At 38.0% G+C, this 19677-nt stretch overlaps 1 protein-coding gene across 7 annotated transcripts in view; it reads left to right on the top strand.

The window, feature by feature from the left end:
- Positions 1-100: 100 nt before the first annotated feature.
- Positions 101-19677, top strand: part of LOC102217376 (cyclin-dependent kinase 17-like) — a 47946-nt gene continuing 28369 nt past the window's right edge. For 4 of the 7 annotated variants that reach the window (XR_002752621.1, XM_023331996.1, XM_023331981.1 and 1 more), the window contains exons 1-3: positions 101-469; positions 10777-10937; positions 16554-16715. Coding sequence is in view for 6 of the 7 variants with exons in the window: in XM_023331996.1 (XP_023187764.1) it covers positions 10808-10937; positions 16554-16715 (292 nt within the window). In the remaining variant the exon portion in view is untranslated. The remainder of the gene's footprint in view (positions 470-10776; positions 10938-16553; positions 16716-19677) is intronic. The other 3 variants (XM_023332004.1, XM_005811221.2, XM_023332025.1) reach the window with 3 other exon arrangements.

Genomic DNA, 19677 nt, shown 5'->3' with positions numbered 1-19677 from the left:
CTCTACTTTTTTAAGACAGAGGGGATAGAGGTGGGGGTGAATGTGAAAGGGTCTAATACACTCTCCCTTAAACACACACACGCACACGCACACACACGCAGGCAAACGTAAACCCCTTGCGGTGTTTTCCGGGATCACGCCACTGCTTCCACTTGGGATCCACACAGCAGCAGCGATATGGCTGATCATCACCGGACGGGACGGCACTGAATATGAGCCAAAGTTTGACCCGAATTATCGTTTATTACTGATTAACAATGCACTTTGTCGGGGCACGGGACGCTGCCACACGTCGACCGACGCTGGGATAGGAATTACCGGACGGGGGAACGATTAGTTTGGGGATTTTTTTTTTTTTTTACAGCAAAGTAGTTGGAGGAACTTGTCGCAGTGGCTCCAGTCCCAGTGTGCTGCCTGGATTACCACATACAAGCGGAACAATAGTCTCCTGCGGCAGGAACACGAGCAGGTCGGTGTGGTTTGTTTATGTTGGGCCCTGTCCTCACTGCCTGTTTTAACTAGTCAAGATGATGTGGAAATAACAAGCACAGAAACCATTTCTGTCGCCCTCCCCCTCACTGACATTGCAGGTGTATGCTCATTATTAGACTCGCTGAAAGAAATGGTGTAACCCTGCGTAAGCGGTTGTGTATACCTAATGCGGATAGTTTGGTAATCTCCTTAAATCACAACAGAAATGGGAATCGCTTTAAATTAGTCGCACCATTGAGAGATTTCGATAAATGGCGATACTGTGAGTACAGCAGTACAAACCCAGTCAAAGTCCCCGGAGGATTATGTTTGTAAATTCCCGATACTTTTTTTTTTACTTTCGTAAAGTGTTTCCTATTTCAACACAAGCACAGTCCCAGGGTTTTCCCTGCTCCTGTTTCGTGAATTGTTTCGGCCGGCGGCAGGGCAACTTTTTCTTTGCCCTGCCTGATTCTCCTCTTCTCGGATACTTGAGTCAGGAAAACACGGGGAGAGAGAAACTGACCGAAAGCACTAAAGGCCTGGAAGGTAGCGGAATCTCTGCCAGCCTGGACTAAGGTGAAAACTTGAAGAGCTGGGTTTGGTTTCTCGTTTTGCGCCTAATGTTCCGCGCTTCCTCCAGTCATGTCATGTTACCCGGAGATCACCGGGACATGCGCTTCCAAATGTGACGGGCTGCCAGTGCTGCAGTCCTGCGGTTCTTCCAATAACATCGGCAATAAGCCCTTATACACGTCAAAAACGGCCATGGTGGTATAATTATGCCGTTTGCGTGGGTCAGAGTAGCAACAAAATGTTTGCAGTGAGTTGGGAGTATCATTTAGCGGTAAATTATTGATATCAGTCCCAGTGTGGGATGCACAGATTGAAAGTAATGCCTCTCACATCAGTTCACTCGTCCTTATGATGAAACGTTGAACCTGAAATCCCCCCCCAAAAATTGTGGCTGTTTTTGAAAGTTTTAAGTTTTGTTTTTATTCCATTATAATTTCCTACATATCCCTATTTTATTGGTTTTTTTGTGCTATAGGTGATTGTTGTTAATATTAGTAATATGTTTTTTTGTAAATGTACACTACACTGACAAAACAAGCAGTTTGAATTTAATTGAATTAATTTGAACATTCTGCCTAGCTTTATTTGAATCAGTTTTTTGAGTACATGCTTGAAAGCTAAAAGACACTTAATTTAAATACCTTATATACTTAGTCAAATAAATGACTTAAATTTCTGCTGACATTTGATATAATATTGCTCATCTCATTACTTATCTTGCATAAGAAAATATACATGTTTTATACATTATACATATACATAGTTTGTTATTATTAAGATATGAAATGTTACTGAAATAGCTGATGTATAAATGTTTTAAATCTATTCCAACAAGGTGGCATGGTACATGTCCTTACAACTACAGTGAAGATCTGCTGTTCACTGACAAGGAATGCTTCAGGGTCACAAAGTTTAGCTAGCTTAGCTTAGCATCAGCGTAGGGGTGGATGATATAGCAGAAAAATGTGTCATAATATAAAGGTTTTATATCAGTCATTGATATTTTCCGTACCATCCACAGCTCTAAAGCTTCATCAGCTCTGTTGCTAAACGACTTAAAAGTTAAATTTAACACAAAAATTCTTACTGGAGTACAGAAACTTTCTTAATTGTAAATCTTCTTAAAGTTTCCAAGTTTTGGTCAGTTTATATGCCTTCCTTATGGAGTCTATTAAACATATCAACCTCACTGTTCGTTGCTGTTCACCGTACACTGCAAATGATTTGTTATTAAAATAATTAAAATAATAGCATTTGCCAACTACATAAAATGGCTGCTGAAAGAAAGAAAGAAAGAAAATTAAATGGTTGATATTTTATACTCTCCAAAACTAACTTTTATAGTGTAATGTAGTTTCACTTCATATCTTTTTATCTAGTAAGAAGAATTGCAGTCATCAAATATGCCTTACCGAAGTGAGTTAAGCAAAATATACCATAATAATAATGATAATAAGATGTACAGTGGACTCCTGGTATTATCAGGAGTTAGAGACAGCTGAAATTCTTGAGATCGCCTCTAAAACACAAGCAAAATTACATTTTATTAAAATGTTATGCGATAGACTATTTACCAAGGCTTCACAGTATTGGTAGCACTGCTGCCTTGCAGCAAGAAGACCCCAGGTTTGAATCCTGTCCTGAGGTCTCTTCTGTGTGGAGTTTGCTTGTTCCCTCCCCGTGTGTGTGGTTTTTCTTTGAGTGTTAATTGGTCTCTCTTGCTTAAGTGTAGTTCTGTGTGTGCATGGTTGTTTGTCCTTTGTGTGTCTGTATGTCACCCTGTGATGGACTGAATGTGCAAGAATCTCTGCTTCCCAATGTGAAAAGCTGGGGGAGACAAAGGCCAAAATACAAGCAGTGGAAAGTGCAGCAATGTTGTTACTATAAAGTAAGAAATAATACTTCTGTAAAGCACAGTATGTGGAGTAATTTTTGTATTTGTTCCCAATGTTTCTACTGGTTTGTGAGCACAAAATGTGAAGGTGAATGTAACAAAGTTTCAGTTTGTGACTTCTGCATGTTTTAGATGTGTTTATTTTCCAGCACACCTGATTCAAATAATTGCATGACCTCCTCTGCAGCCATCAAATCCTGCAGAAACCTCTCTTAATCACCCATTCATTTATGTGTTTGGAAGGAAGGAGACACGTAAAATGTGCAGGTCAGGGGTAGTTGAGGACCAATTTTGGGAACCAGTGTTATAGAGGATCCTACTAATAGTATAATGGCCAAACAGAAAGAAAATAGTTTCTCATGAAAAGTGGAGTTTTTGATACTGTATAAGGATGGAATTTAGGGAAAATTGAGATTTTTTTTTGTTTGAACTCTTCTTGTGGTGTAAAATAGAATACTTATGTTCTATTTTTTAAGGAAATATTAGAAAGTCATCTTGAAAGTGCAGGAAAAGTGTTTGGTGAATATCTTCATGTGATTTAGACAGATAATTTAATTCAAGATGCAAAATACAAAGGGCCCTATTGCACTATTTTGGTAAATAAATTTTGTGCATAAGAATTCTTTTGAAAGTCTGAAAGCAGAACTAACTTGTAAAATAAAAGCGAAATTGAGGAAAGGCTCCTTATCCAGATGGCACACATCATCTGTGAAACGTGGAGGAGGCAGTGCATGAATGTGTGTCTGCAAACTGGCTTTGATCACATGTATTTATTGATCACTGCATGTAGCATGATGAACACAAAACAGTTGTTTGTTTTTCACGAATCTGGCCTTTGTAAAGGGAGGAAGGAAGCTGTTGTTGAAAGAAAGCCACAAGAAGTCTATTTTGCAGGTTGTCACAACCCAGGTGGAGGACAAAGCTGAGTTGTGGAAGAAAGTTCTGATGGGTTGAGAGTGAAATATTTTTTTTGTTGAGCAAACTCTCTATACAGAGGAAATTTAAGTTTGCATGATATTCTGAACATACCATGTTCACCATGAAACATGGCAATGGCAGCATCATGACATGGGAATGTTATTCTTTTTTTCCTCTGTGAGCAGGTTACAACCGAGGGGGAAAAAGTCCAAGGGGTATGAATATTTTTAGCAAGGTGCTTTTTCAAAAACAGTTGAGTTTTTTGATGGCATTCATACTTGAGCCAGGAGGTCATACAAATAATTTTTAATTATGGTGATACTAACTTTAGCCAACATTTGTGTCAAAATTAATTAATATACTGACACCAGTGTTTTAAATTTCTCAAAGAAAAACAATTCTCCTGTCTTTAGTTCATAAAGATTATGAAAACATCTTATTAGCTTTGCCTTTCTCCACTGTTTCTTCCTACCATCTGATATCAAACCGTTTAGGTTAAGTGTTGGAAGAGCTGTTGAGGAGAAGCCATTGGGTCAATGAGAAGAATGGACCATTGTTTGGATTAACTGGCTATGTGTGCATTTGTGTGTGGGATTCTGTAGTTGGGCAGATTTGTGCATTACTCATGCATCCCGAGGCTGCTGCTCAAAAAGCAGTGTTTGGAGCACCACAGTGTGTGCCCGCTCCACTCTGCCACATTGCATGCATGTGCAAGCGTGCGTGTGATTCGTGTGTCAGCGAATTACATAAAAATGCAGGTTTACGGTAAAAAAACAAGAAAGGGGTGAGATTCCAAGGTAGGAAGGCTGGAAACAAAAACGGTGGAAATACATGCCAGGAATTAAACTATTTCTATTGATGGTGTGTGTGTGTTTGTTTTATGTGGCACCCGCATACCCCAAGTCAATTTATTGTTTTCCGTTTTAAAGCAGCCAGAGAAATTCAATACTAGCTTCTCAACATTACATTGGTGAAGGGTCTGTGGAAAAAAATGAAAGTTTCTAAAGCAGACATGATCTTGTTTGAAAGTGTTTGTGTGAGAGAATGAGGCGAGATTGAGGAGAGAAGTGAATCCTCATCTCTCGCACTCTCTTTTCTTCTTCTCTTCACCTCAAATCTGCAGATTCGGCCTGGGCCCGTAACCTAGCAACCCAAGTGATGTGTGTGTGTGTGTGTCTTGAATAAATTCGACTTTACCTCTCCTCTGTCCTTCTCTGGGATGTATCAGTTCACTTGCCAAAATAACACAACCTTGCAGCCACCCCACATGTGTTTGGAAACACATGCTCACAAGCTGTTAACAGGCGCAGACTAATGGTTTTGTACAAAGAGGTTTTATTCCTTTGCTCCTTTGTGCTTTTTATTCTATTGACCTCTGATCTCCTGTGTCTATCACAATGCCTGAATTTTAGCACTCGTGCCTTGCTTTTTAAACTCATCTGAACCACAGAGGGTCTGTAAACATTTTAGAAAGTGAGGCTGCATCCTTCATCTGAATTTGTCCTTCTTGTCATCCGTGGGTTGGTAGTGTTTGGTGAGTGTGGTGTGCACATGTTGGCAATGATCAGCCACATGTCTCAAACCACGCACCAATGCACTGCTGCCAAGTTTCTCACTCTCCCAACGTCCATCTGCATCACATGAGACCAAACGTCCCATGGACATGTTTAATGTTTCATTATTGCTGAAATATTCCATGAACCATCACAGGTGCAGGCCTCATAAAAAGAAGTGGATTCTTTTAATGCAGTTTTGTCCAATAAAATGTAATTTTGCACAAAAAAAAAAGACTTAAAGTTCAAGAAATATTTAAATCAGCATTAAAACAGGGAGGTAGTTAAACATTAGAAGAACAATAACATTTAATCTTTAAGAACATTTAAGCAAATTTTAGAAGATTTTTCTATTTCATGAAAAAAAATCTCAATAAGTCACCTCACAAGCTTTTAGTAGATTAGAGGACTGTAATTTATATTTATAAAATAAATGTATTTCTTTCCTCCTGTTAGAACCTGGGCTGTTGCAGTACATTCTGTTTCAGAAATGCCATTCTCCAAGGTTCCTGTCGGAAACACAAAAATCTCCCCCGAAACCTTGGAAAGTTGGCCGTCAAGCATTTCCGAGTTCAAAATCTTGTCTGACTGGTTTCCATACAAAATGTAGTGAAAATGGCAGCTTCACTGCATCTCTGGAAAAAAAAGAAGTCAATAGCTAGATTTAACAAAACAAATAGGTAACCCACTGGATAATTAGTTGATGGATGTTGATGGCTAACAGTTATTTAACTCTAACAAATGTAGTGATTAGCTAATATTTTAAACAATCCTTAAATTGATGAGAGACGCTTATCAGGAAAAAAGCTTCAGTTTTCAGGGAATCATAAAAGAAGGTGATGTGGGTCAGTGAGTCCAGATTTGCCCTGTTCCAGAATGACGGGGTAATGCACCCATCATGCGGTGCTTACAGCACAAGTCTGTTCAGGCAGTGTTCTGATCTGGGATTGCTGCAGTTGGTCAGGTCTAGGTTATCAGCAACTTTATATACCAAAAGAAAGAGTTCAGCTGTTTTCATAAATATGCTGAAAGGCCAGGCCATTTGTTCACTGGATTTCATCTTCCCTGACTCCAAATTGACAATGCCAGGATTTAATTAACTTGAGTCCAGCTCTTAACCGCATTGTTGTTTGGCTCGGCCATCATTTTGACAAGGTCTTGCTTTAAAAGTTAATTCAGGATTGGATGTAAATAAATGAAACACACTGAAATGATATCATAGCAAACCCATGCTGTAATCAAAGTTGAAAATGGTTCAATATTAGTGTGTGACTTTTCTTTCTTCTAAAATTTGTCTTATTACAGCATCCATGGAACTGCAGCATCCTCTATAGAATGTTTTTTTTTGGTGTTTAAGGACCAAAAATAGGAAGAAATACATTGTTTTCAACTTGTATTGCTAGAAGTTAGCGTCCCAGCAACTAACAAACTTTACTGTTTTTGTGCCGTTTGTCAAATTTAAATGTGATGTAATTCCCAGATTCAGGTTTTGATTTTTGATGTAAATTAAACGCAGCTTTAAGATGTTATATCTATACTTACATCCAAGATTATTACTGCCTTTTTCAGATTTACATTTGACTTAATTTTCATTCAACCAACAATTTTATTTATTATTGGAGTTAAGACAGGGCTCTCTCAAAAGATAGCAAAGCAAGACAAAAGGACTATATGTTTTAAAAAAAACCCCAGTATTAATATATTTTCATTTACATTTTACAGCATCTTACAAGGGTATGTGGAAACATTTTAGATACCTTTGTCAATCATCATTGGAATTACTTTATTGACATCACCACAATCAAACCCTTTTTATTACTGCTGGCTGCTTTTGCATATTTCCTCTTGTATCTTGACATTTTCTATTTTATTTACCTCCAAGTCTAATATTTATCTCCCTCACTATCAATTTCCAGTTCTGGCTTTGACTGGGCCACTCCAAAGTATTATTATTACTTCCAGTGAAAAAAAACAAACAAAAAACTTTTGTTAAAATTAAAAGATTGCTTGAAAACTCATTAATCATTTTGGACATATTTTTTCTAAAGTGACTGATTTTCGTGTACTAAGAAAAGTTTAAGCCATTCTTGATTTCTTTCTACCTTGTTCCCAGTTTGTCAGACTTTCTTGTAGCATTTTAAAGTGGGGAAAAAGTTGAAAGACATTTTCCGTTACTGACAAGCTGCTACTCAGGAGAGATTATAAAAAAATATTTGTTCTTTGTTGAGATGTAGACAGTACGTGGTTAATAAGTTTGTTATGCTTTTTATGTCTGAATGATTCATAGATCAGACTTAGGTGGGTTGAAAAAAAATCAACAACATTCCTCTGAAAATGACCGTGTCTAAAGTACAAAGAAAAAGTTTGAACCTTTAAAACACAGAGAAAGCTTTCTTTCTGAAAAGCTTCCTGCTCAGGAGAGAAAAATAAAGAAACGAGGGCTAAAGACCTTTGCACAGTAGTGCTATATCTGCCCACAGATAAATTAATATTGCAATCTGCAGTATGTTGTCACCCAGTGGTGGATGGGTTTCTTATTACGTTGATATATTCGTGCTATATCAACGCAGATAAGATTAAGACTGTGAAATTAGTTGTCATGATGTGTGTGTGTGTGTGTTTGCATTTCTCTGCTGGTAAGACCCATTTTCCTACAATTGCTTTTTGTGAGGACCCTCTGCTCCTGTTGGGGCCTAACCCCAAACCCCATAAGAAGAAGTTAGGTTTTCAGGCTGAGGATTAGATAGTAATGGTTAGGTTTAGGGTAAGAGTCAGATTTTGGTATAGAAATGAATGCAAAGTCCATGTGAAGATAGGAAGACATAATATGCGTGCGTGTGTGTGTGTGTGTGTGTGCGTGTGTGTGTGTGGGTTTCCGCGTGCTGGAACAGGAGCAACCCTGTGTGTTGATGATAACATTTTAATGTATTACCTTGGTAATAGGAAAAGCATGGGTACCAGCTGTTTCTTATAATGTGACTCATTATTCCCGATAATTTGTGGATCATAGCTTCAAGTTTGTATGAGGCTTCCTTCTTAATGGAGTCTGGGAAAATTTGCAAAACAGCGGGGGGAGGGAGCTTAGTACCATGATAATCCAAGTAACGGATGATGTGAAATAAGAGGGTTGTTCTGTTTTCACTCTTTTGCTCTAGTCTTAAACTTCATGTCTTGGAGAGAAAAAAAACCGTGGTCATATGAACTGGCAGAAACAATGTTGTTAGAAATAAAGACTCCGCCTGTGCACATCTCCTGGCAGAGAAAAGCCAGTTGTCCTCAGTGAGGATGTTCCCTCGAAGCGCTGTGTGTTTCTAATAGGCCTGACAGACTGAGAGCTTGAAAGGATGAATGGCTTTTGTTGAAGCCTCCGAGGATGGATTCAGAGTGAAGGGCAGTGGGCGCTGAACGTATTTGTGTGTACTTTGGTGTGTGTGCTTATCAGCTCCAGAACCTTTTTTGGATTAGACAGAGGGAGCAGGAAGTGGAAGGGAAACATAAAGGGTCTGCCATTGCTGCCTTTACTTTGAGGATGTAAAGCAAAATGTAGTTAGAGTATAAAAACAAGCCATCCACAGCAAAGTGCATGCATGCAAAGAAAAGTACATAAACTTTGAAAATTATTCATATGGTTCAAACCTTTCACATTTTGACTGCATAACAGTCAAATATGGAAAGAGTATAGTAAAACTGCAAACCTGCCAAGACATGGTTGTCCACTCAAACTTGGCAGGAAAAAGAGAAGCAGCTATGAGGGCGTAGGCAACTTTTAAGGAACTGCAGAAATTCAGGTAAAATGGGAGAAACTATCAGCAGCTATGAGTTGTGTACTTTATAAACCTTACATATATAGAAGAAGAGCAAGAAGAAAGCAATTGAAATCCAAATGAAGTCCTGTTTGCTGCTAGCCAAAATACAACACAGCAAACTGGAAGGGGTTCTGTTCTAATGAGACTAAAAGAGTTGTTTACCTACATTCAAAGTGCTCTGTGTGGTGCCAAACTAACACTGCACAACAGCCACATCACACTATTCTCAATGTAAAACACAGTGGTAGCAGCATCATGGTTTGGGAACACTATGTGAGAAAAGCTGAAAAGCAAAATAGATCAAAGATGGAGGAGGTAAATACAGGCTAATTCAGGAAGAAAGCATGCTAGCTGTAAAAGACTTGAGACTGGAGCAGCAATTCATTTTTCAGCAGGATAACAACTCTAAACAAACAACCAAAATATCAGTAACGCATTTTAACCTCTGTAAAACATTTGTGTGTGGAAGTGCTCTATGAATAAAGTTTTGATTAGTTGAAGCGGTTTAGAGCAAACATACCATAGAATGGCCCAGTCAAAGTGCAGACCCAAATTTTGTTGGAATTCTGTGGTAAGACTTGAAAATCTAAGTTCATTTAAACCGTCATCCATTTAATCTGAATGAGTTGCAGCTATTTTGCAAAGAAGAATGAGCAAAAAGTTCAGTATATAGATGTGCAAACCTGCTAGGGGACGTCCCACAAAAGATGATTGCAGCACAGGACTCAATGCTAATGCACTTCACTTCAATTTTTCTTCTAGTTCAAAAGTTGTGCTGGCCTGCTGTATATATGCATGTACATACAAACATAGAGCAAAACTCATAATAAAAACTGTCACAAATTTGCACATTAAACCGTTCTGTGCCACCTGGGACTGAAATGAATCTCAGCTGAAAGAACAACTTGCTCCCACTGCTCATTATTTTAACAATAGGGTACTTTTCACGTGCTACATGTTCAGTGTGTTATTAGTTATAAGAAATAAGTAAAGACCAATTTTGTGATTTAATTAAGGTGTTGTCCATGGATCCCTGCTTAGACTTTGCTACCACAGAACTGACCAATTATAATGCATAAGTACTAATTAGCTTTACTTTTAGTTTTAAGCATATCAGAGTTTGTTTGCAGTGGTCCACCTCCTACTAGTTGTGGGAATTGTGCATGCCTATGCTTGTCAATCACAACTCATCTGGGAAGGCTTCTGTTGTCTAAAATCTCTGGTGAACTGCACAGTCAGCCATTTACATGATTTTTTTGGGGGGTACATTTTTGTTTGTTCTCTTTCCCTCTTGTTCTCTCTCTCTGGGTTTGTCTGTCTCTCATTCTTTGTCTTTTATTCTGCAGTGTTTGCACTTGGGACACATAACAATGAGAACTCACGGTGTGTGAACAAACACAATCATTGGGAGCCCAAAGAACTTTAGAAAATGCGCAGGGGACTCCACTCTAGCAGTTTCGCTGTACAGTAAAAATTATGAAGGTGGCGAGATTCACTAGTGTAATTAGAGAAATGTTGATAATCATGATGTTGATGCTGTTTTACTCCTCCTCCTTAGGCCAGTGGGCCCCAGTGGTGGAGGTGAGAAGATGGACAGGATGAAGATAATCAAGCGGAGGCTGTCCATGTCTCTACGAAGTGCTCGACCTGTCGATGACTCCCTGTCTGAACTGGCAGAGCAGATGGCTCTGGATGAGCCATCCACAGCCAGGGACAACGGTGAGACATGTACTCTAAGATTCATATCTTTGTTAACATCACCACCTTAACATGCCGAAATGAAAGCTGTGCTCAATAGAAGTCCTGCATTACAGACATTGTATCAGTGCAAAGGCATTCAATGATTTGGACAGGTTAGACAGTCAAGGAGGAAACATTCTTTTCAAAATATAAACTTTTTATAGAATGAGAACACGAGAGAAGCATTACTCCAAAGTTTGCACATTTAAAGAGATGTTAGATTTTACTACACCCAAGCCTTTTTATTAGGGGAATTTGGCTTGTTTTAACCATCATTAGTTAGGAACAGTTTATGCAAATCCTATAGGTTTTGAAGAGCTCTTAACTTTTTCAAAGCAGCCACGATCTCGGCTATGTTAGTTTCTAGCATTTTCAGAGAATGGAGATAAATGCAATCACAAAAAATTATCTACTTTGTTCCTTGCATAATTAAAATGAACAAAAATGCAACTTAATAACTGCTGGGAGTAGCTCCGATCTTTAAAATATCAGCGTGACTTACTACATGCTTCTTCAAAGGCAGAGTTAAATCACGCAGAAGACCTTAAGGAAGGACTTAAAATAGCAAAGGTAAAAACAGAGTTTCTTGACTGAAAAAAAGAGAAGCTTTTGGGAAAAATGATGGACTTAATGAAAAAACATATCCAACTGAGCAGCGTGAAAGTAGAGACAATTACTATTAATATTTATAAATAGTAATAAACTAAGATGCTTTTAGCTCTTATTTTGAAAACATAACATTTTATTGTTAAAGACAAGAAAAGATTCAGTTACATTACAACAAATTTTCAGAATAGCGATGTTTCTCTGAAAGTCTCTTAACTCTCCCGCGGTCTTGGCGCAACATTGAGGAGAAGAGCGGCAAATGTCACTGTATGACAGAGGGGAACCTTGGGGGGTGGTCCTGTCAAACCAACAGTTTCTAGGTTAGTGAACCCTGCCAGACCACGCACAGGGTAAAATACTTGCGGGGTCTAAATGACATTGTCTCTTAAGACAGCAGGCTTAAACATTCACATCTGAAGACTTTAACAAAAGTAAAGAACTGACTTTTGTTCTCTCATTCACCCTAACATGCATTTAACCAAAGTATGTTGGTAGAGTTTAAAACAGCGCCAGAAGCACAAAGAATCAAATCTCACAAAACATTAAGCTTTTTTTTTTTTTTTTGCAAGAATGGGAAGAATCTTTTGAAACATGATGCCTAATTTTTCTAACAGGCAAATTCACTTTTCAATATTTTATGCAATCTGTAACCATAAAATAAATAAGTCCACATAACTTAATAAAAAAAACCCCTTTCAAACGTGATTCATCCTTTCAGATTTGTTGTCAAATTCTGGCATTTGCTTCTTTGAATTAGAACCTGGAGTTTTCCCAAGAATTAAACAGAATAATAATAACTCAAGTAAAGAAAAATAAAAATTCTTTGAACACTTCTGCACCTGGTGTGTTAATGGCTGAGAACAGGAGCTGATGCGAAAATAGCTGCTACTTTATAGACATGTACTGTACATCTCCTTATTGCGATCTGCATTGTCAATCTGGTGCAACAGCAAAGCATATAGCACATGCAAAACAATTGAATGTGGAACAAACAGCTTTAAATGAATAACTCTGAAGGATTCATCAGTTGAAGTACAGGGCCAAACAGAAATTGTTACTATTTTCATAACCATGCCATTAGAGACTAAAATAATACCTGAAAAAATGTCAACATTTCTTGAGACATTCAAGTACGTATTAATATTGCTATGTTAATGAGTTATATACAGACCTTCTCATGCTGCAAAAAAAGAGGACAACAACAAAAAAAATAAGTATGATGTCATGCACTTTTTCTGCTTCAAGAATATGTATGTTTATTATTTTTGCCTGGTTTCAGTTACAGCATCCTCCACAGTTTCTGTATCCCTAGAAAAGATGTGCAAAAAGCTTCAAACTAAAAATAATCCTGCATTGCAGTATCATAATCCCACACGGAAAATGAACAAAAATCTAACCTCTCTCTTGATTACGTTTATGCAATAGAGACAGTTTTTAATTTGGATTGGGTGCAAAACTAAGTTGATTAAGTGTCTAGAGAACTCTAATCCAGGACTTAATATTCTTCGAAGTATGAAATCAAGGTGAAATCAAAATATCTCCAAAGGTCACTGTCGGAGAACTACAAGTATTATACTACTGTAGCAAAAGTAACATTTTATTTTATTATAATTTCTTTATATTTCAAATCTTTCAAATCGAGTGGACTGTGGGGGATGCTGTTTTCCATAGTATCATGAAGTAAGAGGTAGCAGCTCTGAAATCTTCATTGGATAGTACATCTGTGCATTGATTTTTATTTTAAATTATGGAGCTTTAATCATCACAGATTTACTGGAGAGGGTATTCTTGGTTATTGTTGCTAACAGATATTTAATTTGATTGCTCGTATGTGCTTTCAGCCCCAAAGTGTGAATGTAAAACTGTGTCTTGTATCTAATAGTCATAAAGGCGAGCTTGCACATTTTCAAATATTCTTACAGCACCCCAACCTTCTTCTTCATCAGCACCCACACCTTCATCAGCTTCATCACAAATAACTTCCTTGTTTATCTTGGTTATCAAGGCTAAAAGACAGAATAGCACAAAGTTTTAAAGTCTTGTGACCTCATATTCTGTGTTTTCAGTTTCAAGCAAACCACAGCGTCTTTGCTCATATTGAGAAAAGCAATGTTTGCTTGAAACTCTGGATGCCATCTGCTGGGCATCGTCAAGGATTACAGTTCCTGCTCTCAATGTAGAAATGTGAGACCTCACCCTGAGGCTTTCAAGGTTGTTTTTGTATGGGTTTGCATCCTATCCTGGCACCAGGCAGAAAATCAAGTCTTCAACCTGCAGAATGGGGCATAATGGTGGCAAAAATAATAAATGCCCTCCCAGAAAAGTGGTATTTAAAGCTATACACCGTGTTCCAGATGATTATGCAAATTGGATTTAAGTGTCATAAAGATTACATTTTTTGTTGTGCTATTAAATCTATAGATAGTATTGTGATCAGGACTCTTTGAATCACTATAATTAATTTCAGAGAGCTGGGTTGATTAGTTTGTCTGGTGAGCTCAATTAAAGGAAATCTATTTAAGAAGGATGTTCCACATTATTAAGCAGGCCACAGGTTTCAAGCAATATGGGAAAGAGAAAGGATCTCTCTGCTGCCGAAAATCATCAGATAGTGTAATGCCATATGACAAGGTATGAAAACATTAGATATTTAACGAAAACTGAAGCATTATCATCGTACTGTGAAGAGATTTGTGGCTGATTCAAAACAAAGATGGGTTTGTAAAGATAAAGGCATAATGAGGAAGATTTCTGCTAGAGAAATTCATCAGACTAAGAGAGCAGCTGTTAAAATGTCCTTACAAAGCAGCAAACAGTTATTTGAAGCTGCTGGTGCCTCTGGAATCTCAAGGTGGAGGATCCTCCAGAGGCTTGTGGTGCATGAACCTACTATTCGGCCCCTAACCAGAGCTCACAAGCAGAAACGGTCACAGTGGGCCCAGCTGTACATGAAGATTAATTTTCAAACAGACTTATTCACTGATGACTGCTGTGCAACCCTGGATGGTCCAGATGGATGCAGTAGTGGATTGGTGGTGGATGGCCAGCACATCCCAACACAGCTGTGACGTCGGCAAGGATGTGGTGGAGTCGTTTTTTGGGCCAAAATCATCAGGAGAGAGCTGGTCGGCCCCTTCAGAGTCCCCGAAGGTGTGAAAATGACCTCAGCAAAGGACTTTCTGACTGATCACTTTCTTTCATGGTTCAAAAAGAAGAGCCGTACCTTCCGTAGAAAAATCATCTTCATGCATGACAATGCACCATCTCATGCTGCAAGGAATACCACTGTGTCATTTGCTGCTATGGGCAAAAAAGGGGAGAAACTCATGGTGTGGTCACCATCCTCCTCTGATCTCAACCCTATTGAGAACTTTTGAATTATCCTCAAGCAGAAGATCTGAGTGTGGAATGCAGTTCTTATCAAAACAGCAGCTCTGGGAAGGTATTCTGACATCCTGCAAAGAAATTCCAGCAGAAACTTTCCACAAACTCACAAGTTCAATAGATGCAAGAATTGTGCAGGTGATATTAAAGAAGGGGTCCTATGTTAAATGGGTCCTGTCTGTTAAAAAGTTTTTAATTGAAATAGATTTTGATTTTAATACAAGTGTTCACTTAATGCTGCACATTCAAAGAATGACCGTTCTTTATAATCCATAAAATGTTTAGAAAATCTGCTGTGCATAATAATTTGGAACAGTGCAATTTGAGTTTTTTATTTTTGAAAAAAATACTGTTCTCATGGGGAGCTTTGTTCAGTACAATTTGATTTATACTGTAATAGTTCATGACTTGAAAATTATACTGACCATCATTTGCATTGACCATTTAAGAAAATATCACTTGCATAATAATTTGGAACACGGTGTACTGTAGCTGCATTGTGCTGTGATACATTTTTATTTTTATATCAGATGCAAAAGTCTTGATTTCCAGCTCCACCGCTGCAGCAGCTATACCCCTATTATTGTTTTAGTCAGTGCAATCCTCGGCTTTTGCTTCCATCTTTACATTTTTACATTCCTCTCTTCAGCCTTTAATAGCTCAAGCTGTGTCAGTCCATTTTCAGAGAGCACGGGCGGCAAGTGCAAAGAGGCTAGAGGAGGTAATGTAGAGGATGAGAAAAGAAGGGGCATTAAACTTTAACAACTACTCTACATCACCGTCTTCTTATGGCCTTTTGCTGCACTGTGACACCTCCCTGCCTACATGTGCTCAAACTCCCACATGTTTTCATCTCTACATCTTTGCAAAACTGATAAAAATACGTATCATGGAGGAAGAGAATTTTGTAAAGAAACATATTTTTCCTTTATAATCACACTGGCATTTTAATTCTATTTGAAGTAATTATCTGTCCTTTGGAGGCCCTCTTTCTTCAGAAACACATTTGTTAGTGCTTATTAGTATGATGTGTAAATGATAAAGCATACATTCTTAGTGTTATCATTAGGGTTTTGCTTTCCAAGAAAAAACATTAAGTTCAACATTAAGGTTAAAAATCTGTCATGCTTTGCTTTTTTCTTGCCTTCTTTCTTCAGTCGGTGCGTTGATTTTCTTTCTGCATGTCTTGCTTTTGTCAGCTGTCCACATCACTTGTGATTCAACATGTTTTCCAGTTTGCATGCCTCACACTTTTTAATTTCACATTCAAATTGCTATGTGCCGCTGCTGCTTCATTTTCTAACCTGAACACAGCAACTGCACAAGTTCTTTGCCTTTTACCTCTTATTGCTCCATATTGTACTCTTCCTATGTGTTCCGTATTCGGCTTGACTCTGTTTGGTCTCAGTGTTACTTTGTGTCATCTCTTTTTTCCTCTCTCTTTTTCTCCTATTTTCTATTCCCAATTGTTTTCATGTGTCCTGTATTTTGGTCCTCTCTGCCTGTCCTACTTTTTGAATCTTTTCTGTCTTTTTTTTCCTCTTCTCCATTCTCTTTCCTTTTTTGTCTCTTTCCATGCCTGCCCTTGTATGTTGTGCATCTCAGTGCCTGTGGTGTGCTCAGCGCACCCTCCTGCCTCTCATAGTGCTCCCTCCTTCCTGCGTCAATATGCCAGTCATCTGGGCCGCACCGCCTTGCGCAGAGAACCAGGTGGAGGGCTGGAGAGGGAAAGAGCCTTACTGAGCCTGCACAGGACTGGATCTTTGGGTATAATCACACATACATGTAAACACAGATGTTAAGTTAGTTGTGCAGTGCCAAGAAAAAGTATATTTGACCCCTTAAAGGTTTCTTCTGTTGGCATTTTTGTCATACCTGAATCTAACCGAGATAAGAAAATATATCAAACTTTGCTATGTTAGTAAATATTCCAAAGTCCGAGGAATCTTTCAGTAAAATTAAGCTGGCTTCTTTTCATGTTGCTAAGATTGCATACTGTCTCCCTTTGCTTGGATCAAATTTAACATTGATTCTAGTAATTATTTGCTGTGGTGTTGCTTCATTTCCAAACATAGCAAGGTTCTCAGGGTTTTCAGAATCAACATTGTCCTTCTTGGAGATATCACATGCTTCCTTAACTAGTAAAATTATGTCTTATATCAGGGGGTTCCAAATTATTCAGCTTCTAAACAACAAAATAACATGCTATCATACGTAGTGAATTAAACAGAGTAATGACAACACAAACAGCATCAGCAGCTAATGGATTTATTTAATTTAATTACTTGTATATAGACTGTAGCTTTTAAAAATCTGCGTTTAGCTTCTTTGATTATTTTTGCTGTAACATTTGATTTTGAAGTGTGTGCTGCCTGTTACATAGTTGCGACTCTAACTTTGGGAACCTCTGTGGTAAACAGTCTTTTCCGTGGTTGTTCAAATTTTGTGTTATTATACAAATATTCAAATAGACCCAGTTACGCATAACTTGAGCAAATATATAATTTATTTTTACAATAAATATACCGTAGTTGTATTCATATGCTCTGATGGAATAATAATTCTTAATGTGCATGCCTGCTGTGGTCGCTTCACTCAACGTGTTATCTGAAAAGGTTAGATTCGAAACCTGCAGATAATCAGATAACTTTAACTTCAGAACCAAAACTGTTCCTTTCATTTGCAAACTCACGTTATTTATAAGTTAATATTTTATGGCAGATTTCTTTTTAAAAGAGGGATGTTCAGTCTCAGTTTGAGCTTGTGTCATTTTCCACTTTTGATTTATATTTTGTGTTATAAGACTCTTATTGTATTGTAGTAAAAACCTAATCTAAAGCTTTTACATTCAGCTCAATATGTCTTATATTAAGTTTACTTATTGCTATTTGAATCTAAAAATAGTAAAAATTAGTGACTTCAACATCTTCCTTGTGTCATGTTGACATCTAAAACAGCACAATTTTCAGCACTGCATTTTCTGCCCATATAGCTCCCTTTCTGTATTGCTTGGTGTGTTTATATTTATTGAGAAATGCTTAAGACATGACAATGTATCCATGTCTAAATGTGATGCCAAGGAATCCCTGCAGAGCATATAGTGAGATAAACATTCCTATTTTCTTTAACCGTCAAAGCTTTTATTTTTGCGGCTGATCCATGTGTTTAATTTTGAGGGATCTGGATGTTGCTGCCACCCGTGGGTGGAAAACTGACACTCTAGTCTAAGTTTTTTTGATGCTGGAATAGATCAATGTGCTTGTGACAGAGTTTGACTTTTCTGCAAATATTATTTATGATGTGGAGTGTCAAAACCGTAATCTAACATGCACAGATACAAATCCATGCTTATACTGAAGCCATAAATACGGTCTGCATTCTTTCTATCTGCATTATATAGTGTTGCATTAGGCTTTATGGATCCCTGTAATCTCATTTCTGAGTTTGGCTGGATGGCTAATGTCAGGAGCCGTAGGGGAGGATACACTAATAAAAGTAAATGATGACTGGGGTGGAGGTTTGCCTTTAAGCATCAACCCTAAACATAGTGATTTCGATCAAAGCATATTTATCTGATAGAATGACTCAGTTACCATGCAGACCGGATCTAATTAGGGATGTTTATCACGACTCAAAAAATTGACATTCATAGCTGCTCTTCATCCAGTCTGACTGAGCTTGAGGAGTTTTGCAAAGTAGAATGGACAAAACCTTCAGCGTGTGGAAGATTAAAAGGTTTTAGAAACGTGAAGACTTGTTGCTGTAGTGAGGGGTGACGTCTACAACGTAATGACTATTGGGACTGAATAAAAATGTAAGCCACACATTTCAAGTTTTAATTTATAAAAGATTTTGAAAATCACATATTATTTACATTCTGCTTTGTGTAAGTCTGTCGAATTAAAATTAAAATAATATACGTTGAAATTTATGTTTGTAAAATGATAGCGTGGAAAGATTTTCAAGGGGTACGAATATCTTTTATGATGGACGGCTTAGATCCATGTGTTCTGGTGAGCAAACTAATGGGTAGTCTAACGCTCATGTAGAACTGAGAGTATAAGCCAGAGCCCACAGATTATTGGTTTGGTGGAGTGACTTTGAACTCCACATCTGCTTCTGAGTTCTGAAGATCCCCCAAAAGGCCCAGTTTGTGACTCAGAACCTAGAATAGATGCTACTCTATTATTAAAATCTTGATAAGGTGTAGCTTGAAATGTTATGGGGGACTCTCCGTGGGTGTGTGTTGCCAACTGGTTGGTCTTGCTGACTCACTGTGTGCCATTCGACAGTCAGAGCACGTTGCATCCTTTAATTGAGCGGCTTGATGCAATCTCTCTGTCCTGCTGCACTAAGAAGATAACCCACCACTTCTCTGTCTCTCACTTTCTTCATCATCATTTTACCCGCCCGCTGTATTCGTCTTTATGAGTCAAGGTAAAAGGAGAGCACAATCTCCTTTACTTCTACTGCGTTCATGTTAGAGCATGGTTAAAATAGTAATTGGTTCTTATCATGTCTTAAAATTATATGAATAACCTCACTACACCCTACTTTCATAATAATTAAGAGGATTGGCTACAACCAGGTGGTGCTAATCAAATGTGCATGATTCAGTGATTGTCCCCAAATCTGATTATCTCTATTATTGCTGAAGTTTTGGCAGTTTTCAGGTCTAGAGCATTAGGTGTGTGTTAATATAACTCATAGGAGAAAAGACATAAACAGG

This window comes from Xiphophorus maculatus, chromosome 1, assembly GCF_002775205.1.
Source record: "Xiphophorus maculatus strain JP 163 A chromosome 1, X_maculatus-5.0-male, whole genome shotgun sequence".
In the NCBI taxonomy this organism is placed as follows: Eukaryota; Metazoa; Chordata; class Actinopteri; order Cyprinodontiformes; family Poeciliidae; genus Xiphophorus; species Xiphophorus maculatus.
Note: the sequence above shows the minus strand (reverse complement) of the source record. Positions and strands in the feature narration are given on the sequence as shown.